The 23,756-nt window shown below is 34.6% G+C and overlaps 1 protein-coding gene across 1 annotated transcript in view; it reads left to right on the forward strand.

The window, feature by feature from the left end:
* Window positions 1-23,756, forward strand: part of LUZP2 (leucine zipper protein 2) — a gene marked incomplete at its 3' end in the record, with an annotated part of 130,807 nt that overhangs the window by 84,155 nt on the left and 22,896 nt on the right. The window contains exons 2-5 of the mRNA XM_009706957.1: window positions 2,019-2,136; window positions 3,564-3,634; window positions 6,695-6,776; window positions 14,268-14,330. Of these exons, the coding sequence (XP_009705259.1) occupies window positions 2,019-2,136; window positions 3,564-3,634; window positions 6,695-6,776; window positions 14,268-14,330 (334 nt within the window). The remainder of the gene's footprint in view (window positions 1-2,018; window positions 2,137-3,563; window positions 3,635-6,694; window positions 6,777-14,267; window positions 14,331-23,756) is intronic.

Raw genomic sequence — 23,756 nt, forward strand, 5'->3', positions numbered from 1 at the left:
TCTTTCATTCAGTTTGATAAAAAAATTTGAACCAAACCCTCCATGTAAATAATGCTAAATTCTGGAAGGTTCATAATCTTGGCATACAGATTTTCCTGTAAACCCGTGATGGGTTTGACTCTGTGACCACTATTTGAGATAATTTATTTTTGATTATATTAGTTATCCATATCAAGGATAACTGGATTATTTATGAGTGCTGTTTAGTTACTAGTAAGTAAGCATAGCTGAGTCCTGGCATTATCTCCTTACGTTGACTTCACGCCATGTCATCTTACAGTCATTCTCAGAGATACTTCTTGTTCCCCCACTAAATCTGCAGTTTTTCCTTACCTCTGGTGGATGAACGTAATCAAAATAGTCTGAAACCATAGTTTATTTCAATAAAGTTCATCCACATATTGAAAGAAAAAGAAAAACTTATCAAGAGAATAAAATATTTTACTGGCAGCTGAGCTTTTTATCTACCAGCTAAACAATGTATTAGAAAGATTGTAGGTTTTATTTTACTATCCTGGGAAAATGTAACAATTTTTTTTTTTTTTTTGGAGGAGGGGGACACGACACACAGGGAGTATCTCTCTCCTCTTTTCTGTTTCAACTTTCCTCTGAAAGGGAACTTCTACTGTAAAGTTAAATGGTTGACCTAGCAATCATGCTTGAAGATCTTCACTGAAAGTGTTGGGTGATACGTTGCAGACCAAAACATCTCAGTTCTTATTTTGCAGCAGCAAGCAGGAATTGGAGATGTTTTGTGTTTCACTAGACATGCAAACTCAAAGAACTCTACACTTTTTAATTTGGAACATTCTGTCAAAGCTGAATATAATTATTGCTGAAACTTTGACATAATGTTACAATTCTTTACCTAAAGTCTTGTGTTGATGAAAGAGACATTTTATCCACTTTAATCTTTTCTAGGTATCCAAACTATTGTTTAATATAGAATAATTTTTTTTTCATAAATCTATCATATTTCGTGGCTGTCTATTGCTAAAATAGATAGGACTGATATTGGATAGTACATTTAATTTGCTTTACTGAGTTTCTTTGCTAAAGTATGTATTCAAAATCCATTAAAGGAGTGTTAAGATTCCTGTGTAAATTCGAGGTCTTGGATCTGATTGAAAAAATAGTATTGATGTGTTGCAGAACTGAGGTTCTTTTTTCCCTCTTCTTAGAACTAGAGGTATAGCAAGGAGGTAAAAAATAAAATTAAGTTGTAGAACGAATAGCTGTTTTAATTCACTGATCAGTCTTCCTCAAAATGATGACTTTAAATGAAAAAGTATGTTGTTTTAGAATTAACTGCAGTGCTTGCTTTTTTCCTGAAATGGAGTACGAGAGTTGGATCTGTATTTCATTCAACCTAAAACAGTATGCACTGGATTTATTTCATTGTGGATTTTACAGAAAATTTAAAATGTATAGTTACACTTCAAGTAAAAATTACAATTTTGGAAAAGATTTAATATTTTGACTTAATCCATTCATTAATAATTAGGTTTGATTACTCTTGGCATATTTGTCAGTTCTAGTTTATACTGTAAGGAGATTTAAGTGAGGAGAAAATGTGGAATGAAATAAACTTTACAAAGTTAGAATAGATCCGAATCATCCTTCCCTCAAATTACTGGATGTCACAAAACTTCATAGTTTCAAAGTTTTGCTTGTTTTTTTTTGGGTGGAATATCTTTTAAAACAAAAAAAATCTCACATTATGTACCATCACTTACGTTAAATACATCCTTTCTGTCTCCTGTTCATCACAGCCAATACACCATTTGCAGTGTTTCAGTCTGATGATTTGCATACTTAGATGTAGCACAACATTTTGACATATAAAACTCTATTTATCTGTGTTGGGAGAAATTATTATATAGGTCAACAGGGGGGCACACTCCAATTTGGAATCTCTAAAGAGTGTTGGAATTAATTCAATTGGATGAACTAACACTGTTTTCAAATGCATTGAGTAATGTTTTGAGAAGATCTCATGCTTTTATTTTCTGTGTTAGACAGGGCTATGAAGAACTGGAAAGACAACTGAAAGAAGTCTTTAAGGAAAGGAGCAATATTCTTCGTCAACTCTCGAAGACTTCTAAAGAACTTGAGGGAATTAAAGTAAACCTCCAGGTTAGGTTCTGTCTTGGTTGCTGTAGGATTACTTACCTTGACTTTTTCATATTGGTATCTGTTTATTACAAAAAATATGAGTTTCTTTTTTTTAAATATGTGAATAATTATTATTTTGTTGATCTTGTACTTAACAAACTCAATGTTTTTACGGAAAACATAATCCTAATGAGTTGAGCCCTTTGTACACTTAAAAAAATAAAGAAAATGTGAAAATAGAGCATAGTAGAACAAAAAAAAAGGAACAAAAAAGAATAAGCTGTCTTAGTGGAGTTACCACATATTTGTCCTGCCAGCTGCTATAAAGGATTTCCTTTGCTGTTGTGGGTAGCATCTTTGCTCATGAGTTACATATACTCAGCCTAGTTTAGCTGCTCACTTTACCTTCCTGACGTGCCATCTACACAGACTGACTGGATTTACCGCAGGGTATTGCTTTACAAGTTTAGCTGACAGATTGTGCTAGATGAGCCTGCAACTAGAGCCAAGACACCTCTGCATTTAACTTTTGGGTATCACGGGCAGGCTGAAAGGGCAATCGTCAGATTTACTCTGGAGTCAAATCAGCTCCTTAGAGTGAAAAGTAGATGAAAAATCCTGCTCTGGATTTGAGGTCCTGAAATCACCAGATATTAATTTAAGAGCATGCCTGTCTTTTCCAGATATAGTCTGTTGGTCTGGTGAAGAGAGAGTCAGACTCATTATCAGCTGAGATTTGTCTCTATATTTCATGCTACCTTAAAGGACAGTATCTTTCTGGCATTGCATTCTGATCTTCATGTTGATGTAAGCTAGATGAGAAAAATATAAGGAGTAGAATCCCTATATCTGTTCAGAGAAAATTGGTACTGTGCTATGTTATATTATTGTTATATTGTCTTATGTTCCAGACTTCTCTGGTTCTAGTTAATGTGAACTCTTGAATCTTTCTTTTTTTCTTCTTTTTTTTTTTCCCCAAGTGCTTTACCATTCTATTATTGTAGAAGTTTTCTTCTTACTTTCTAGAGCAATGGCTTTTCCTTGTAACAAAGTTATTTTGGAATGGAATTTCTTATGCAGCACAGCTGAAGGTAGTATTTAGCAAGATTACACTATGACATATTCTAGACTCAACACTGAAGACATCCAGATATAGGCAAAGAGCTGTAGTATGATCCTCTGTACACATTTATCTTTGTCATACAATTTTAACGCTTTTAGTGATTTGTTTGTTTCTAAATCTACTTGTTTTATTTGAAAAACAGCTGTGTACAGTTAGCTCTGCGAGTTATGGTAAAAGAAAAGTCAGGCTATTCCTTCATTTCTTGCAAGTGGTAATATCTGTAATTCACTGGGAGCATTTTGTGAAAGAGGACCAAATGAATCATTTCACAGGTGCATAATATTAAAGATCTCTTTGGTAATAAGAGTTCTTCCTTTGCTATCAGTCTTTGAAAAATGATGAAGCATCAGCCAAAAATGATGTGCAGAAGCTTCTGGAACTGGGCCAAAAGCAAAGGTAAGACCCCACCTCCTCCCTTTTCTTTCTGTTTCCAGACTGAAAACTGTCAGACCAGGAAATTCTGTCTTTCCTTTAATCTATAAACAGTATTGTATTCCAGAGTCTGCTGATTATAACAGTAAAATAAGGGCAGGTAATGCTGTTTTGGAAACAAATTTTATATTTGGTGATATTGGACATAGGCTAGGAAAAGATATTAAAATGCTGTAGTGAGATATCTGCTAAAGAAAGGGATTTTGAATTTCTCAGGAAGGTTTAGCCTTTATGTTTTCTCTTAAAAAGAATAAAACCAGAAGTTTTAGAAAATTACTGGTGGCTGATAATGCCCAGTTAATTAAATTATTAAAGTATCTCAATCTCTGAATTTGAAGATGGTGATATTCAGGCCTCTTAATTAATGCATGTAGACATTCAAAATCACTAGTCATTGGCAAACGTAGAAATACTTGCACTAGATATCTGTGAGGAAAGCAGTTAGGAGGAGAGAGAAGTATTCACTTCAAATGATCCATTGAGCACTTGAGAAATAATGAGTTTCCATGACTGGGAATGCAAGTTCCCAGCCTAGCCCTTACTCTCAAGTCCCCTAGTGCTTCATCACAAGTAACTCTCGTTGTTCTGCTTCTCTTAACTCTTGGAATTGGGACCAGCAAATAGCAACATCAATACACTTTTAATAACAAGGTAACATGACTAATATAAGGGTCACTTTCACTGAAAAAATATTATATAATTTATACTTCATATTTTTCCTTACCAAAAAAATTATTAAAAAACTTAATAAAATTCATACTTTTTTCATTGTTAGAAATGCAATACTTAAATCCTGTGACCGTCTTATTGCTGATGCTGTATTTGATTAAAGTACATATGAAATTGCATTGCTATAGAGAAGGCTTGTGTTAAAATCACCTTCAGTTCTTCAATACGTAACAAATTAAGAACTTCTATGGGTATTGTATTATGGAACTATTTTTACTGTGATAGACAAGGATCGGATACATAAGGATCTTTCAGGTATTCCAGACAAATCTATTAAATGCTGAAAGCAAGACTTCAGATAATGTCCCGTTTAAACACTTACATGTTATATCTCTTGGGTGCAACTGAAGGTATATGTCTTGGCTGCACTTGTCATGGACTCCATCCTTCATACATGACTGTGGTTTTGTAGTGATTTGATTGTTGTGCAGCTTTTATGAAATAGAGAGATTAATTGACTAAAAGACTTAACGAACTCTTTAGTAAATAGATCTTAGTTGCAGATGGGGAAAATTAAGTCTACTAAGGGAAAATTGTACTACATACTACAAGTGTTCTTCTTGATCTCCTCCTTAAACCACCCCTTAAAGTCTCTTAAGGTCCACCCAAAAGTACATGTTGACTTTTGCTTCTAAGGGATTCAGCTATTGACTGTACTGCAGAATAGCAGTTTCCAGAGGTAGACCCTGGATCAGTGCGATATGCTGCTGAGCAGCCCTCACCCTCCTTCAGAAAATAAAAGGCTTTTACAATATACTCCAAGAAAATGCCTTGGAGCTACTGCGGGTACTTGACAGCTGTTTACAGGCTTACTGGATTTCATTTCCAGAGAGATGTGGAAGTTCAGTATAAGGAGGAGGTGTTAAAAAATGTGCTAGGGAATCTCCCTCATAGAATTTCACTAAGGAAGGGTTACAGCTTATTTGCCAAAAGCCTCAGGCTGTACTTCATCTCGGTAAGTGAAGAAAAGTCAACATAGTGTTATGCTTAAATCTATTTTATTTGAATGAAAATTCCAAATACATCCCAATAATAATCTTATGATCTGTCTTTTGATAAACATGAAATGGGTTTGGTGTGTGACCACTACTCTGATCATTTTCTGCAATCATGGATAACACAGTAAAGTTTAGAATGCTAGAATCTCAACTTGTGTAAGTAAATGTAGTTCTGCTGACTTCAAATTAGATTTTTTTTTAATCCCTTTTGTGTAAAATCTTCAGTACTTCTCAAGTTGCAAGTAAAACTTGCTAACTTACTACGAAGCCTCAAGTTTTATTCTTTCTGTGTGCCATTAGCGCTTTGAAATGATCATGTCTGTTTGTACAATGAGAGAGCTGTACTATGCTGATGGCACATCGGTTTTGTGCTGCTCAATTGTCGTTTCAATTAAATCTGTTCTGTTCTAGTGTCATCAACATTACTAAAAGTAGTAGAAGTATTGACTAACAAGAAAGATGATCCAGCAGCTGACAAGTTCTGTTCTTACATGAACTAGATGATTTCCATTCCAGTTTAGTTTTCATTGGGCTAAGTTATTATCTGTGTGTAAACCCAGTTCTGTGTTAGTCTTCTGAGAAGGTTTATCCATGCAAGCAACAGCCCTGAAAAAGTTTTCAACTGTTCTGAAATATGTAAGTCTTCTAATTTGCCACAGCTCCAAAGTGTGTCATATGCTGTGGGTAGAAAGAGGTGGCCAGCAGAGGATCTCAGCCCATCACTGTTCTCGCAATCTGGAGAAATTCTCTGTTTCAGTAAAGCAAAGGGGTTTTTTCGGTTTCAAATAAATTCCAACCCAAGCAATTATCCTCTTGGTTTTGTTTCTTTTTTTCTTGTATGCCAGTATCTTCTTCTGAATTTTGTGTTGCTTGTCTCTAGAAAGAGCCAGGTGAAGGTTGAATCTTATCAGACTATTATTTATTTATTTATTTTAAAGCAGGTATAAACTAGTTCTTATTGATAATAGTATCATTCCATTTTGATGCATTTTCAGTAGCCCACTTTCCTCACTTTTTTGGTGCCAATCCTTTTTGCTAGAAATTATACACTGGCAGATGTTTTGCACAGCAGGCTATTCAGTATGTAAAAGGTGGCCGATTTCCATCATAGATAATTTTTCTCTTGCATTGGCACTATAGTTCATGGAGTCGTTATGATTTTATTAGCAAGACTCATAGACACAGTACATCTGTCTGTTACTCTGAATAATTAAAGGTGCCTTTTCTTCAACCTAAAGAATCATTTCTTAATGGACAGTTTTGATGAAGTTTTTGTTCTGTGTTTTCAACAAACTAGGGAAGAAATGAAATCTCTTCAGGAGGCCTTTCAAAAGCAGCTTAATGAGGCAGCTGAGAAAGCAGAAAAGCAGCAGGCTACCGTGAGTGATTCCCTGTCCCTCTTTCATTATTTTTGTTTCTTCTGTCTTTTTTTAATCCTTTTGCCTTGAGAATTTGTCATTGGCTCAAATAACTTTGCATGTAGAAAATTTGGATTTCAAGTATGTGTTAGTACTCTACAAGTTTCAGAAGAGAAGAGCTGAAAAGATTTTGCATGTTCAAAAGCACAAAGATCCTTGTCTTCACTAATTTCTGTGGGATTTAAGGGTGTGTATACACTTCTGGGCCTGGAGACTTGGGCCTAAGTCCTTTCCCTGGTGAGGTCATCTTTATGGACCCTCATGTCTCATCTATACCAATGTACACTGTCATACATCCATTGACTTTTTTGGAATCACTACTGATTTGCAGCAACAAAATAGATAGTAGAGTGTCAGATTTTGACCATAGTAGATTTAATTATCACAATAGGAAGGTATTAAGTACGATTAAGATTTCATGTTTTAATGAAATTCTGTTTCTGGATGAATTGTACAATTGGTTGAATTTTTGTGTAGCACTGTAATGTCGTGGGGCACCAATAGTCACGTTTTGCTATTGCAGAAAAAAAAAGTACGATCATGTTTTCTGTCTAATTCTGAGATGTTAAAAGGAAATTTTTTCTATGTTAGTAATATTCCTATAACATGAACACCACTGAGCGTAAGTTGACTAGATAATCTACAGAGGTCCCTTCAAACCTCAAGTGTTCTGTGATTCTAACTCTGGACTTGAAAACAAACTAGATCTATTTTCAGTTTCATATTGGATAATTACTGATTTATTTAGTAAGATTTTACCATCTTCCAGGCTCATAAAAGAAGGGTTCCTCCAAGACAGAAGTTTAAAAGTAATTACTAAATTTAGCAAATTTTTGCAAATACCTTCTTTTGTATGAACATGATTCATATGTGGCTTTATGCCCTTGGTGAACAAGATATAAGACTGCATGTTTTACACGCTACCTTCTAATCAGAAACAATGTGGATTTTGAACTAAAGTATTCCTTTTGCAGGTTTCTTTCAATTAACATGATTTTTGAAAACACTTTTTTCCCCTTTGTTACTCAGAAGTCTGAAGGGTAAAGATAGTGTTTTACCTGTTCTTGTGTTCTCCAGAACATACACCTAGTGGATTTTTGGTGCTTGTAATTTGCCCAGAGAACAAAACCCCTCTTTTGTTCTTGAGGGGAAAAAAGAACTGAATGCTGTCTTGAACTTGAAAGGATAACATATTTTTGAGGTCTTTCTCAATAGCCAATGCAGCATATATCCAGAAAAAAAAAATATTCTGCACTTGTTTTAAGACAGTTTTGTTCTGAGGCAAGATATACAATCCCAAAATTTAAAAAAAAAAAAAAAAAAAATTATTCTCTGTATTACGTTCAAGACTAATTCAGCTGTAGGCTAAATAAATCTCAGATGTAGTGAATGGATTATTGGCTCTGTTGTTGTTTGCGATATAGTGCTTTTTGTAACTTGAGCAGCAGTGCCTTCTGTAAACTCGGTCCATACCCTAGCACTGGTGTGGACCAAGCTCAAGATTAGTTGTACACAAGTCAAACAAAATCTACTGTTAATTGTAAGCAAAAATATTTCCTGGTGCAGAGATCAGGAAAAAACCCTCTGAGCTTATTACAGAACCTGGCTTGGAGTGTTGTCAGCTGGTTAGAGAAACTGAAATCATGAGCTGTATTCTAAAATTTGCCAATAATAGAATGTTATATTTTCCATTGATTTTAAAGGAAAGCAGAACTGTGTCCTTGGTTTGTGACATTTATTTCTTTATGCCTCAGGGTAGAATGTACATAATGAAGCTCACCAATACATTGAAACCGAATGAATATTCAAAAAATGCTTCAGGATCCTCAGATAAAAGCTGCAATAGAAATAGACATAAATATTATTACTGTCACACAGGGTTACTTTGCACCTGGTTTCTCCATGTGTTTCACGTTTTTCTGAAAGCAATATGAATGCTATGAAAGAAGATGTAGGTACTATGAGGCGAACTTAACTAGAGAATGGGAGCTTGAATTTAATTCTAATTTAATGAATTGTGAGTCTTGTTTCTAATCCAATTTAAGCACATTTTATTCTACAGGGTTTGGTGAAGTAAATCTTGATTTTCATCAGAGTAAATAAGAATAGAATTATGTTTTTCAATGCCAAATGAATAAAACACTGGAGGGGGGTTGGAAATACACATTTCTTTTCTGCACTTGCCAAGGAGGCATAGTGCAATGCTTACTGTATATTAATTGGCTGTATATATTCAACAGGGAACACCTGCCTGAAGGTGTTCTTTATTAGGTAAACGCAAAACTGTAAGTAAGAATTTACAAGAATTAAGTCAAATTATATGAAAAGTAACCTGGAAAGTATTCAAGGAGTCTGACCAAATCAAAAGGCAAAGGAGATGCCACAGCGATACATTACACTTTGCATCCACGTCTTCTGCAGTGTATGGCCAAGACTCTTCACTATTAGTTGCAGAAATGATTCACAAATGATTCATCAGAAACAATGTTAACATTATTGTGCATGCTTATCCTTTTTGTTTTGTTTTTCTTTTTTTGGGCCATTTAAGACTGGAGAGGCCAAGAATGGTAGGCAGCTAAAAAGTTGCTGTTTTGAGGATCTGCTGAGGTGCTGGTGGGTACAGTCTCTCAGAGAGCAGCCAGTGGAGCTGATGCTAGGTAGCAACAACTTTCTGAGGGTAGAAGCAGTAACTTGGGCTTGAGGATACAAAAAGGAGATGCAAAGACATTCCTGTCCCTTGTAGTGCTAGTCACACTGAATACTGACCTGGGAGCCCTTAGCAGGAGTGAGCACTCCCTTTCTGGGTTCTTTGTCTTCTGCATCTGTAGCACTAACATATGAAGAACATCAGCAGTCTGTCTTGGGACAGGTCTTTTCTAGACAATATATGGCAGACCTCAAATAAATTTATGCCTCTTGTTTCTGCTGCTCTATCTGGGATAGTAAAATGTGCAGAGGAATACTAGTTATCATAAGGATGGTTTAAATTTTAGAGTAGTCCTATGTTGCAAAGCTCAGGGTCAAATACAGTCTTCCAGAAAACCTTGGGTTGTGAGGGAGATTCTCTACAGACTATCTCACACTAGAACTATGTATTATTTGTACATCAAAAGCATTCCTTAAATAAATAAATGTTAAGTCAGAAGCACCATACTGGATTTAGTTATACAAGATGTATGTCAAATGTGTAAGAGATCATTCCAAATAACCTGTTTCCTCTTTAACAATTGATGAAGGTTGACAGAGCTGTGTGGTCTGCATTTAATATCAAATATCTAAGCAATTTATAATACGTTGTTATGCAGTGAAAAAAATCTATTAATAACGTCGAGCTGTATCTCTAAATGTGAAGTGGAACCACTTCTTCCAGAAACAGAGTTAGGGACCATGGACTAATTTTCACTTTTGTTAACAAAAAGGCAGAGTGCAAATGACACGTGTAACTTGGAAGTGTTTTTTTTCAGTGAATTTGAATAAATAGGGTAAGTAGTGACTCTGTGTCACTGCATTAGGTTAACAGGTTCTTAAAGCTTTTTGAAGAGGAGCATTTCACTTGACCATACTTCATGCTAACTATGTGTATCTTAAGAAATAGTTATTTTTTTAGGAAGTGACCTTGAGGTTTGCAAAGTTGTTTCACTTTAATTGCAATTAAAGTTTATAAAAAGAACTGGATAGCTCTGGCTGAGGGAGAAAATAAAGAATGAAACAGGGAAATACTGAAAAAATAGTTTGGCTAAGTAGAGTAAGCGTAGTCTGCCTGTTACGTTTTATTCCTATTGGTATTTTATACCATGCTAACAATTTTTAAAAAGGCATGGTGATGGAATTGTTTGACAATACAGTTATAGTACCGTCTGTCTGAATAAAGGAGAAAGTACGTCTGTGTAAATTTCTTTTTCTCAGTTGCCTAGTGTTTGCTATGAAAAATTAGAATTAAGTAAAATATTATGTATGACTTGTAAAAATAAACAATAAACAATACGGTTATTTTGAAATCAGTAGAGCTTTTCTTAGTAACAAAAGACTAACAGAATATGGGGAATTTAATTCAGAGATATCCACCACCAAACAAGAATCTTCAGAGCCATCACAAACTCATGCCTGCAGTGCTCTTGATAAAAAGATCACATGTTCATTTCACTTCAGAAATATTTTGTTTATTAACAGCCCTTATGACAGATCCTAAAGTCTTAAATGCCTCTTTGAAAAAATCTGATTTATTAATTAAAATTAATTTAACAGCTCAAAAGTTACATTAATCTAAGAAATCCTATTAGGAAAAAATATGTTTAGGTCTTAAATGCCTCTTTGACAAAAATCTGATTTATTAATTAAAATATAACTTAACAGCTCAAAAGTTACATTAATCTAAGAAATCCTATTAGGAAAAAATATGTTTAGTGTTCCTTTTTAAAAAATTTTAACACTTCACGGAACACTTTTTCCCAAAGTAAAGAATATTTTCTATGTTTTAGGTATTAGCCTAACCAGTTCTCTCTGCCTTTTGGAGTAAATTCCTACAATATAACTTGAAAATTAGACCATGAAAATTAGTATTGAGTATGTTAGGGTTCCATATATTGCCAAAACAGTTAGGTGTTAATGAATGTATTCCAATCCCATCTTTAATTGCTTATGTTTTAGTCCTGAGCAAGATACAAGAAGTCTGGAGGTAAGCAAATAAGCATACAGCTGAGTTTTGACTGTGTGGTAATGATGTTGTATTGGTATTCTTCCATCCTTCCTCTGTAGTGTATAACTAACTATTGTCTGACTCTTAGAATTAGATCACTGCCATCTGCTAGAGCATTCTGTATTTCAATGGGGGAAAATTTAATTTGAACATTTCAAGGTCACAAACTGCTGTGAGTAAAGGCCGCTGGATGGAAGCTGTTGCCTTCAATAAGTGTAATGAGCTCTGAAACACACAAAGCTCTGAGTACCTTCGATGTCTGTCTCCAGGAGACAGAAGCAGTGTCCTTGCTTGATATTGCAAAGTTCAGCCTTAGAACAATATATTTTCATTATGTATTTTCGTAATTGCAGCTAGATAGTAATTAAAGGCAACCAACATGTGGAAAGAGGTGAATGTCAAACAAGAACAAAGAGTGAGTAGAAAGGAGGAAGAGATGTAGAAAGTTTCTTAGTTTCACTTTTTCAGTTTCTGTGCCTTTTAATTTAGAGCTGGGTATAAGTGTCTGTTCTTGTTTATTATGCTATCAGGATCTGGTAACTGAAAGTAGAATTTTTATATCTTTTCTGGAAAATAGTATTATGCCTTATTCTTGGGATTGACTAAAAGCATCATGCAAATGGTCTGATGCAGAGTGATCTGCCTTAAAGCATGAAATTGTAGACATAGATGCAGTTAAATGGATAGATAGGGTTATCTTTATATTAGCTCCAGTAGCCAAGCCATATAAATCACTCCTATGTAGCTCTCTATAGCTGTACTTTATGACTAAGTGGTTCTTTAGTTGTTAGAGATCTGGTAGAAGAGATTTAAAAGTGCTGTTATAATATGAAAGCAAATATGAATGACTTTAAAATTGGGATTATTTTTAAAAAAGAAAGGAACATAAAAAATTTTTTTAGCTATTCAGTTAAGCTAAAATAGTATGTTTGTACTATTTAAGGTGTCCATATCAGTGATATCAGATGCATGTGTATGTGAATAGTAATTAACAAAAATTACTGGTTTGACTAAGATTGATTGCCACTTAAATCAACAGTACTGTGGTGTCTTAAATATCTTTCCCTTAAAAGATCCAAGCTGATACTTACAAGCTATGTACAGAGAGCACACAAATAATCATTTTGGTATTATATCTCTTTATTTCATTTATATTCAGATTTAGAAATAAAGTGCTTTGAAAGAATATTAATATTCTCTTGAGAGTTAGGACTAAGAAAGAGAACACTCTTTAACAGAGGTCAGTATATTATTTTTGTCAGTATTTAATGGTAGCTGGCAAATCTTTTGAACAGCTGAAAAACCAAACAAAACCCACCATGTGAATGGTTAGTTCATGTTTTTCCCCATTAACCCTGATCTCATATTTTGATTGTGACCTTTATTTTTTTTGTGTAAAATCTTCATATTTGTTATACAAGTATACATGGACTAAATTTCAGTATTTGTGGATGTGATTGCTAGGCAAGTGCTTAATATGTTCACCTTCTGTTAAAATATCACCCTCAGTGGTAGCTGGATGTGGAGTTAGTATTTCCACAACCAAACCACTTAGACAAAATTTTGGAAGAGTTTGCAAAAGAAGTTCCATTTATGCATGTCAGATGGCTTGGACCTCCTATGTACTTTTCTCTCTTAAGTGACGATAGTGTTCTCTAACTTCTCTTTTGGTACAGGTAAGAGTGATGTCAAGTCCGGTGATGGTTCTCAAATTACTGACATCTGTCTACTTGAGTGTGGACATGATTCTAAGAACAGATGTCATATCATGCAGATTCAGTGTCATTTTTTATCTGCATGACATCAAAACGTTAATCTCAAGGTCAATGTCTCTATAATGTAAATCTGATTTCTTACAGAGATTTTATTTTTCTTAACAACTCTGCTGCAATGGCAGAACAACTGTAGTTTTCCATGAACATAGGTAGACTTTTGTATCAATGTGGGAGAGAACGTGGCATAGGGCATTGGGTATATAGGGATGAGTATTTTGCGAATTAGGGTATCCAAGAGCATCACTGAAAGTGAAAGAAATGTGTTCTTTTAATCCTAGGTGTAATAATTACATCCTCCTTTCACCCCTTACGTTCCATAAACCAGGAGGAAAGCTCAATCCTGAAACTTAGACTGATTTGTAAAAACCAATCTTTTAAACTGTATTTTATTAAATCCAATCTTAAAACTAAGATTGGAATTTCTACTTTCCAAGGCAAGTCATTGAATTAAATAGGAACTAAAGACCAGATTTGAATGCTTTCATATATAGTACACTTTATTCCATAGGTGAGTCTGAACAGAACCAAGGGATTTATCTCATTAGGACCAGTAGTGTAGCATTCAAATCAAATAACTGCGTAGAAACCTGCTATAATAGATGTTGTGTTCTTAGAGGGTAAAAAAATTTTTAGATCATTGAATTGGTTAATATTGTTTTAAAAATCCTTAGTTCTCTGAAGATCACGTTGGACTTCATTGCAAAAAATAAACACTGTATCTACTGGTGCAAAAGTAAAGTAAGCCTATTTATGTGCAGTGATTTTCTTCTCTTGATTATAAGTTTCCTGGTAAATATCATGATAAATGTTTGTAGATTTAGCAAATACCTAATGTGGCCTACAACAATTTGGTATATAAGCAGAAGTTTTTGGGTTGGTGTTTGGTTTTTTTCTGAAGCTGTGAGTAGAGTAAAAAAATAATGGTTAAACTTATGTTTAGGTGCATTTCAACAACTCATACTCATTTCTTTAAACTTGTAGATTAACTTTTTGAAGACTGAAATGGAAAGGAAGAGCAAAATGATCCGTGACCTCCAAAATGAGGTAAGAGGAACATTTAATTGTCATTTCCATTCAGACTTTACACTGAAAGAGATTATGGTTTGGCTTCGTATTTAAAACACATGTTGTTGTAGTAGAAAGATAAAGCTCCAGTGAAATACTCTATACACAAAAGCAAAGAAAAATGATGGTGTGCATTTAGAAATAGTATTTTATTGAATGCAACTGTTGACTCCTTGCTGCTGGTGCATAGATCCATAGTACACCTCAATAACTTTTGCTGTATTTACAAGTTGTGTTTCAGAAAGGAATACTTAATTCAGTTCTGCAGATTATAAGAAACAGTGAAACTTTATCACAGTGTTATTACTTACTTTAAAAATAAATAGCGAGAGGAGGAGAAAGGAAATACAATTTCAGAATTGAGATTCTTGCTAAAATTAAAAAAAACCCACATTCATAAAATGTTCCTTAAGCTTTATATGTCATGAATATTAATCCCAGATTAATCCCAAAATCCCAAATAAAACATAAAACATGTTTTATTTAATTTTTGTTAGTATTAAACTGAATTTCTTTTGAAATTTGTTCTTGGAATAGAAACTTAAAACATTTGAGCAGTATCGTATTTTTTTCCTCCTAATCTTTTTCTGCCCGAACAACTTGTCTAAATGAGGATATAGCTTCTCCTTCCCTCTGCTTCATTTTGCAAAGAACTTTGCACTTGAAAATATTTTATTCAGATGATCTCTTGTTCTCTTATCAACCAGGCTTCTTGTCTTTATCTGTTCTATTCAATTCTTATATTTTGCTCTTCTAAACTATTCTGAGTTTGATGTGTATGAAAACTTGATCTCCTTAAAGCACTTACTTAAATAGTGATCTCTGATGTCTTTGGTCTATGAGAGTGTGTATACATGGCCAATTTGAAAAAATGGCATGTTACTTTTTAACTCACAAAGGAAATACTGTCTATTTCAGTTGCTCACTTTATTTAAGCCATGTTCTTAGTTGTTTTCATCTACAGTCAAAATCACCTTGCTTTCTTTTGCCAGCTGTGATCATTGCATGCTTTGCAATTGAGCCTGTTAATTCTAATAAATCACATCAGTCCAATCCTGTTGACCAGCTGCAAAAAATCCTGTCTCTTCTTGCACACAAGTAAATACTTCATTAGTCAACATTCAAACCATCTGACTGTTAATGATTTTCTTAGGTAGGTCAGTAGACTTCTGTAATATTTAGTGTGTTTATAGTGCATTTTAGAAAGTCTCCTTTGAAAGGAATCTTTCTTTTTGGCACCAGAAGTATTTGTTTTTCAAATTAAAGATGGAGTGATTCTGCAAGATTTTATTTCATGATGCTCTCCTGTCTGAAGTTGCAAGAGTTGACTGGGTAAACTGGATGTACTGATGTTGCAAGCATTTTTGGCCTATCACAGGGCCTTTCAGAGAAACATCTACTTTGCATATCTACAATTTTATGTTTCCAGGTGTGTGTTAGTCTGCAGAGTGACTAAACATCTCCATCACTACCTAAAATGTGAATGGATAATTGAGAACGCTCAACATTCATTCTATTCAAAACATAGATATGTTGGCTTGGATACCCACAGATGCACCAATTCACACACATTTTACATCTGTGTTTCTCTCTTCCTCTTAGGGGGAAGAAAAAAAAAAGGAAGTCAGGTGAAATTCTGGGGTACCTGAGATCAGTGAAGGTACATCACAAATGAATTCAGGCCAGTGGTGAACCCCAGGAGTCACCATGATGTGGATGATGGCACTCTCGGTGTGTAGTGTGACTCACACTGTAGTGTGACTCCTCCCATCTTTTGAATTACAAGAACATAAGAAATGCTCAATGGTCCATCAATCTCAGTATCTTGTCTGTGACAATGACAATAGCAACCACTTTTAGGGCAGAGTGCGTGAGCCTTATTTCCCACAGCATCTGTAATTGCTGGGTTTGAGATGTTAGAAGATGTATCCCTGCCTATTCCTTGTAGTGTATGTTTATGAACCTGCTGTCTTAATTTCTCTAAATCCCTTTTTGATACTGAATACCTCCACAACTACTTACATTGTCAAATTCCCTCTTATTTCACTGTTTATGTTCAACTTCCTTTTTTTTTTTTTTAATGTCCTTTCCTGTTTTTCTAAATTCTAATTTCTAAATTCAAGTTTTTCTAAATTCTGAGTTGTTCCTTATGTAGCCTTCTTAGCTTTATGGAGTCATTCAAGGTTTTAGGGGCTTCTAATACAGCATTTTTTAACTGCTTCTAGGCAGATTGTATGTTTTTTTGTTACTTGACTGTTCCTTTCAGAATTTGTTACTATTTGCCTTATTTATACATAGTACTCTTTCATGAGATCAAATGTCTGTGTGCTGGGTTTATGTGTGTTTTGCTGTGCTGCCACAGCAGTACCTGTTACTGCACTTTGTTAGCAATTGCAAACAGTCTGCCATTAGTTCCTCTTGAACTCAGCCCAAGGAAACCCTTGAGAACAAACCAGAATAATATATTTTCTTTGGGGCTGCAGGGCTGGCTGCAGTCATTTGCTGTGTAGCTTCTTTCAGTCAAGTTGTAAATGTCTGGTGCTAAATGAAGCTTGGGTCTGGTTGGAGTTTCTATGCTGTATGAAGAGAAAGATTATGATTTCTCTTTAATATTTTGGCAAATCCTTAGGGAATATATAAACACACAAGGGAAAAGTATAGAAGTATTAAAAAATAAAGCATAAACTTTTTCAATATAAAAAAGTATAAAAGTATAAAATTTTACTTATAAAAGTAAAAATGTGAACCTAGTGATTGACACTTATAAGATCATAAATATTTAAGAAGTACTTTTGATATGTGTCTCCACTATCCTACCACACCTGGTTCTGATTTTTTCTGACTTTTTAGGGAAGTACTTTGACTACAAAACAGCAGAGAAGTTGGATGGAGGTTTGTGAGTCGCTGAGTGAACAGTTTCTAGAGTTCTGTATAAAGGTTATTTGGGGCATCTGTCATTGAGACGTCTCAAAATGCAAAAAAGAGACAGCTTATTGAAAAATTATAATTAACCTTAGAGGTAGAGCAATGATTAAACTAGAGAAATTGGTTTAGATGGGAAGTAGAAGAGATCAAGCCAATAAAACAAATTTCCAGTTTCCTGAGGCCTTCAGTGGTGTGTGTTCTAGTCTAGCTCACATGCTTCTCCTTCCTCCTCCATATATCAAGATTACATAGCACTTAACTATCATTCAGATGTTCTTGGAATTATTCAAAAAGATCTGTCTGATTTGTATTACTCATCTATTTTAGATCATAAAATTAAAAGGGGGGGGGGGGGTTTTACTGAGGAGAAGAGGAAAAAGGCCACAGTTTTCTCTAGGGAAATAGTGAATTAATGTCTAGATGCTCTAAATGGAACTACAGAACCTTCTAGTACTTTCTACAAATGTTTCAAGCTTGATGTGGGAATAAAAAGATTAAATCTTGCAGAAGGAGTATAATAAAAAAAGACATAACTAAGGGGAAGAGACTTAATATCATATGCAGCAAAGAGGAAATGAGGTGTAGAAAAAATGCAATAAAGATTTGGTCTTCTAGGTTTTCAAAATTACATGAGAAGTGATAAAGGCTTGTTTCCTACCCAGCCCCTGCAACCACCTGAATGCCTCCCTTCCCAAGGTACAAGGGTTTTGCACACCTATATACTTAAGAGCAGCAAATACATGTAACTTAAAAAAAAAAAAAAAAAGTTTTATGCAAGTATTTGACAGTGCTTGCATTCACTTGATGTATCTGTCATTCTTTTATTACTACCCTATCCAGACGTACTCACATAGATAAATACTGGAAAAGTCTGCACAAGTGATCTACTTTTTGTTTATTTCTAATTTAATCAAATTACTTGACATATTTCAATTTTTTTATGTTGTCTACTTGCACGATGTTCCAAGAGCTGAAGGAAAAGGTTGTGGGCACTGTTTATTTTGCACTTATTCTAGGAGGAAACGCAGAATAGTACTTGTGATCAAAGCAGCAATATGGTCCTAGCATGCCCTGGAAATCAGAAGCTACAGCATTCTGTTCTTGGCTCAGCCAACTAAACTTGCCATGAGATAACTTAATTTGAGAGCATTGCTTAGTCTTTCTGTGCATCAGCTACTGTGTGGAAAAGGAGGCAATAGCTATACCTACCTAATGACTTTCTATTAAACTTCTATACCATGTTTGCCAGTTCCCAAAAATTGAGTCTACAAATGTCAGTTTTTCTGGAATTTCAGTAATTGTTTTTGAGGGTTTCAATTAGGACTTCATATTTTGACAAAGGTTTGACTGAATTTAAATGGTATGATTTTGAGGTAACATTATGTTATCTAGGTCCTGCCTCCAATCACTGAATATACAGTATGCTTTTAAAAATCTTGTTTGTAAGATTGGATATCCTATATATTTAAGCAATCGATAGGATTTTATATGTATTTTTTAAAAGTTCTGTCTGCATACAAATATATAGAGACAGATAATGAAAATGGAATTCCTTTTATAGCTGCTTTTGTCCTTTCAAGGATCGCATTCACCCTCAGTTTGTATTGGCAAATTGTGAATTTTTGCAACCTCAGGCTCTTCCCTGACCAAAAATAATTCCCTATTTAGTTGTGTTCTTTCAGTGCACGCCCTACTGCCATTCAACTTAGCAATTTGGAGATGGGAATAGACAACAACAGCCTTCCAACTGAATGCAGCAGCTGTGAGGAGAGGACATTGTACAGAAAGGCAGTTTTCAGGCTATTCAAGGCATTGGGAAAAAAACAGTTAACAACAAAAATAGTCCCTGGTATGGAGGAAAAAAAACATCAGATAGAGCACATAGGGATTACGAGTCTAAAAATTCTGCCTTTTTTAGAGGTCTCTAAGTGCCTCCTTCAATACCAGAAAAAAATCTGTCAGACTTCCAGCTGTAACAGCATGGATTGTGTCAATGTAGTCTAATAAAGGATTGACATGTAAACAGATAGACTGTTATTTTGAGAAGTTTCTATTATTGGCAAAGAAATCAAGAGGTCTGGAAATTCAGAAGCACTGGTGGAGCTAAGAAACTTGGCAAAAATGTAAAGTAAAATAGAATAGGTACCAAATACTTTGAAAATTTTCACTTTTGGAGATTGCCTGTTACAGAGTGAGCAGCTTACTTCTATCATGTTAGTCGTATGTCATTTGTGGGAAATAATGCCAAAACTGCTCTAAAAATGAAGCTAAAGCAGGATGCTGTCTTAACTCTTGTTTAGATCAGAAAAAATTGAGGGTCTTAGTTGCTGTTTGGCATTCAGAACCGATCATTTTGGGTACAACTCTGAATATACATATATATGACGGATTAGTTTCTTAAATGAATGTCTTTTCTGCATTGATGTGCATTGTGCATTTTGTTAGTTTATCATTCATTTCCTACTGGTACGCCTATAAAAGCCATCTTCAGTTAAAGGTAAGTGTACTAGCTGATATATGCTTATATGCAATTTCCTTGAGATAAACGAGTCAGGAATATTCCCTAAAAGTTAATAAACGGTGTATATTCTCTACCGAAAGGTAATAAAACGTTATTCAAATTTGTCACATGGATGCTGTAGTTGCCTCATGTTAGACTTAGAAGTATGTATAAAAAAAAATTGCTCTTATTTAAACCATTTAATTACATGTGATTAGATAAGAAATGACTGTCTAGCTTGTATTATCTTTGGGCAAAGTGTTTTACAATATCTCTGCGTATTCCTACATCAAGGTATATCAATATCTTTACAGATTTACAACAATCCCATGTATTTGTAAAGTTGATCCAGTGGTTTATATCAGTCAATATATTTCTTCACTATTTAGGCTGTGGCAGGACTTCGAAAAACATGAATTACATAAAAGATGTATGGTAGTACAGGCAATACAAAGTAAACCAGGAGTGGAAAATGAATTTGACTAGCTCTCAGTAATATGTGTTTTAAATAACTACCTTGTAAACAATATTTTTGTTCTATTCATGTGTAAATTGCAGTTTTAGCTTTAGCATTCAGTAAATCATCCTAGAACAGAATTTTCCCCAACCTCTCTGTGCTCAGCTGTGCTAATAAAAGGTAAAGTCACAGCAGTTTAAAGTCTCACCTGATCTGTTGGGAATTTCATGCCCTGCAGGGTGAATTCAATCGAATTACATTGAATTATGGTGGGAGAAGAAAAAACAAGAAACCTCCTTTAGTGAGGCAGAAATGAAATTTTAAGGCTTTGAGACTGTATACTGATACTATTCTATAAAGAAGGATGTTGTAGTTCTTCACTTTCCGTACTCTGCAAAAAACAACTATCTTTTTTTCCTAAGTATAAAAGCATGTCCCCCTGAAAAGAAAATTGGGTAAAGTCCTGTTCCCTCTTTGGATACTGCATTGCTTCTACAATTCAGAGAACATCCACAAGTGTCAGAGCAGGGGCACTGCCCAGGGAAAGGTGAATGAGCTTCAGATATCATATTCTGCTGAAGGGCTTTGAATTCAGCATAGTTTCTTGATTGAACAAACCTTCTTTTGAAGTCAAATTTAGTCCTGTTCTAAAAATAATTTGCTTGAAATTGTTCTATGAGGTTTTTTTAAATGAATATGATAAAAGAAAGGTAGAAATGGAGTTTAATCAGTTGAAAACAGCTCTTAGGGCACAGTATATGAGATCATATAGAAAACAAATCCTACTGCATCAAGATTGTCAGTATGATATATTTATAGTGATACTGCAGCAACTGCAGTGAATGTTAGAATAAGCTTTTGTTTTTAAAAGTTTTGTTTTTCTGACCTTGTAGACCCAAAAGACAGGACACATTTTCTCAGCTCCTGCTGAGTAATAGTCAGACTCAGAGCATCAGTTAAGTGTCTGTACTGGACCTGCTGTGTCTGGACTCCTCTCTCCTAGGGACCACCATGGTTTTGGATTCTTCATTCATTCTTTACATCCAGATCCAGGGTTTAAAGATTCACAGCCATGAACTACTAGAAAGTGAAGGAGATGTTCAAATAAGAATGTTTAGGTAAAATGTATCCTTAACGAATGAGAAGATTGAAAATTAAATGTATATCTATTAAGGCTCTCTCTTCTTCCTGTTCTTAGCCACAATGCTTAGAAAACTGTCTGCTTGGATTTTGCCCAATATTCTTTGTCTGTCATCTTTTCAATTAACTGCAATGTTGAAAATTGTAGTTGTGCTCTTTTGAAATCTTACTGAAGTCATTCTGATGTCTTTACTCAGTTTTCCCATGTTGCCTTGGACACATGTTAAATTCTTATTTCTGACATCCCCCTTCATTAAGTCCAAAATTCCAAAATGGGTCTGAATTCTTATTTTTCTTACTCATCTAGTCTCAAATCTGTCTAATAGGCTTTTTATCTCTGAAGCTTAGTCCTTTTCAATTGTCACTTGTGGCAAAATATCATCTATGGAGAAAAGAAAGAGTAATTTTGAATCTGTGCCTTCATTTCGTTTCATAGGAAATTGCTACTGGTAATAGTGCTCCTGGATACTGATGCTACATAATGTGGTAGTGTCTAAGGTAAACTTCTGCAAACATTTAAAAGATCAGATCGTATGGGTCTTTGGGATAAGGGAGATACTGGAGTTCTCTGACGATCCATTTTGTCTTATTTTTATGCAAGTGTAACCAGTATGTTCGAAACTGGGGGTTCAGAATAGAAAGTTGTAGTAGTTCCTTCACTACATCCTATTTCTAAAAGGCAGCAAAATTTGAAATATAAGAGATTATCTTGAATAGTAAGGTTTAAAAGAGCTGTGTTCTGTCCTTTGCATGCAAAACTCTCAATGACATCTGTTGCAGCTTCACCAGGCAACAGGGGACAGCATGAAACCTAATTAAAATCTTCAATCTTTGAACTTGTACAGGGAGCTTTGTGAATCTCTAGTATTATCTGAATCAGTGTTTTCCAGCACTACAGATCTCGAGGGCAAGGTGGCTCAGAGCCAAGCTCCAGAGAACTTGAAGCATAGATGAAATTTTACAATTAATATAAAACTTCTCCTGAAGCTAGTGTAAATTTTGCCAAACAGAAAGGGAAAAGTGCTGATCTTATTTATTCGTGGTATGCAGACAAGCGGAAAAGTTTGCTTTTAGTATCAAGGTGTTAAAATTACCTAGTGGAAAGACCACTTAAAAGGAAGTAACAATGGTATATGTGGGTAAAAAAAAAAGAATATAGATTGATACTTCAAAATCTTGAGTAGACACTATTGATTTTTATCCTTAGATTAAATAATAAAAAATCATTTAATGATTAAATTTCCATGGGTCATAAAGAAAGAGAAGGCGAGATGTTGATTTCATCGTTGCAAATAATGCTATCAATTACTGATGTTTGTCACTTAGGATCAAAAAAGAGAGATCACTCTTGAGGAGCGCTCTCATTCATCCAAATTCAGTATTAGAATATTCTTTACCTCTGAAAACACCACACAGTACTTAATAGCATACAATTTTATGAAAGTATATGTGACATAAAAACACTTTTGACTTACTAATTTAAAAAGTTGCTTGACAATGTTGCACCTGGAATGCCCCTGTCCTGGGCTGAGAGGTCTCCAGAGACTATGAAGCTCAGACTGCTAGATTAGTTGGCAGGGATATGGCTCTCAGTAATAACTAGATTTCCATGAAAGTCAATAAGCATTTAGAGGAAAAAGGCTGGTGAACCCCAAATTGATCATATTATGGTACACCATACAAGACCACCATTGATTTCAAGGGAGAAGGTTTGGAGTGTTTGCATTTTCTTTAGGATCATTGAATGTTGTTGAATACAGATGTTTATTTGCTAAGTTCAGTGGGAGCAGACAGTGAATTTTTAAAATATTTTTTGCTATTCAGAGGTTTAAAATAAACTAGACTGCTGTTGTTTTGTACTTTTTAATCAAGTAGAGGCGTAGCAGGAAAGTGTCAGCTTTATATGGTGAAGTATTTTTTGACTGAGGGTTGATAGCCTGTGACTTTATAAAGAATATAGTCCTCTTCTGAGACTCATTATCCTCTAGTTGTAATTTGATGAAACTAAATATAATATTTGGAATGATAATTCCAATTATATATGGATATTCAAAGAGGAAAAAAAAGATAACAATAACAAAATACTTAATTGAAATTCATGTTAGAATTATTCTAGGAAAAAAACTCGCATAAAATTCCTAAGTTGTCGGTCATGTTACTACCTGAGCTAAGCTGCCTGTACAAGCTGTTCAGCTGTAATGTGACCCCACCACGTTGTTCTAAAAGAGGTAGAAGCACATGAAACATGTTTTTCTTGACAGCAAAAAGAATTGATTCTCACCTACTTTGGATCTCTTTCAGCCTGAAACCCTGGAATGTTTTCAAATGCAGACATTTTTGTCCCTGCAAAAAAGTTTGGGCTCAGGAAGGATGTTCAAATTTG

The sequence above is a fragment of the Cariama cristata genome, unplaced genomic scaffold, assembly GCF_000690535.1.
Source record: "Cariama cristata isolate BGI_N322 unplaced genomic scaffold, ASM69053v1 scaffold5549, whole genome shotgun sequence".
Taxonomy (NCBI): Eukaryota; Metazoa; Chordata; class Aves; order Cariamiformes; family Cariamidae; genus Cariama; species Cariama cristata.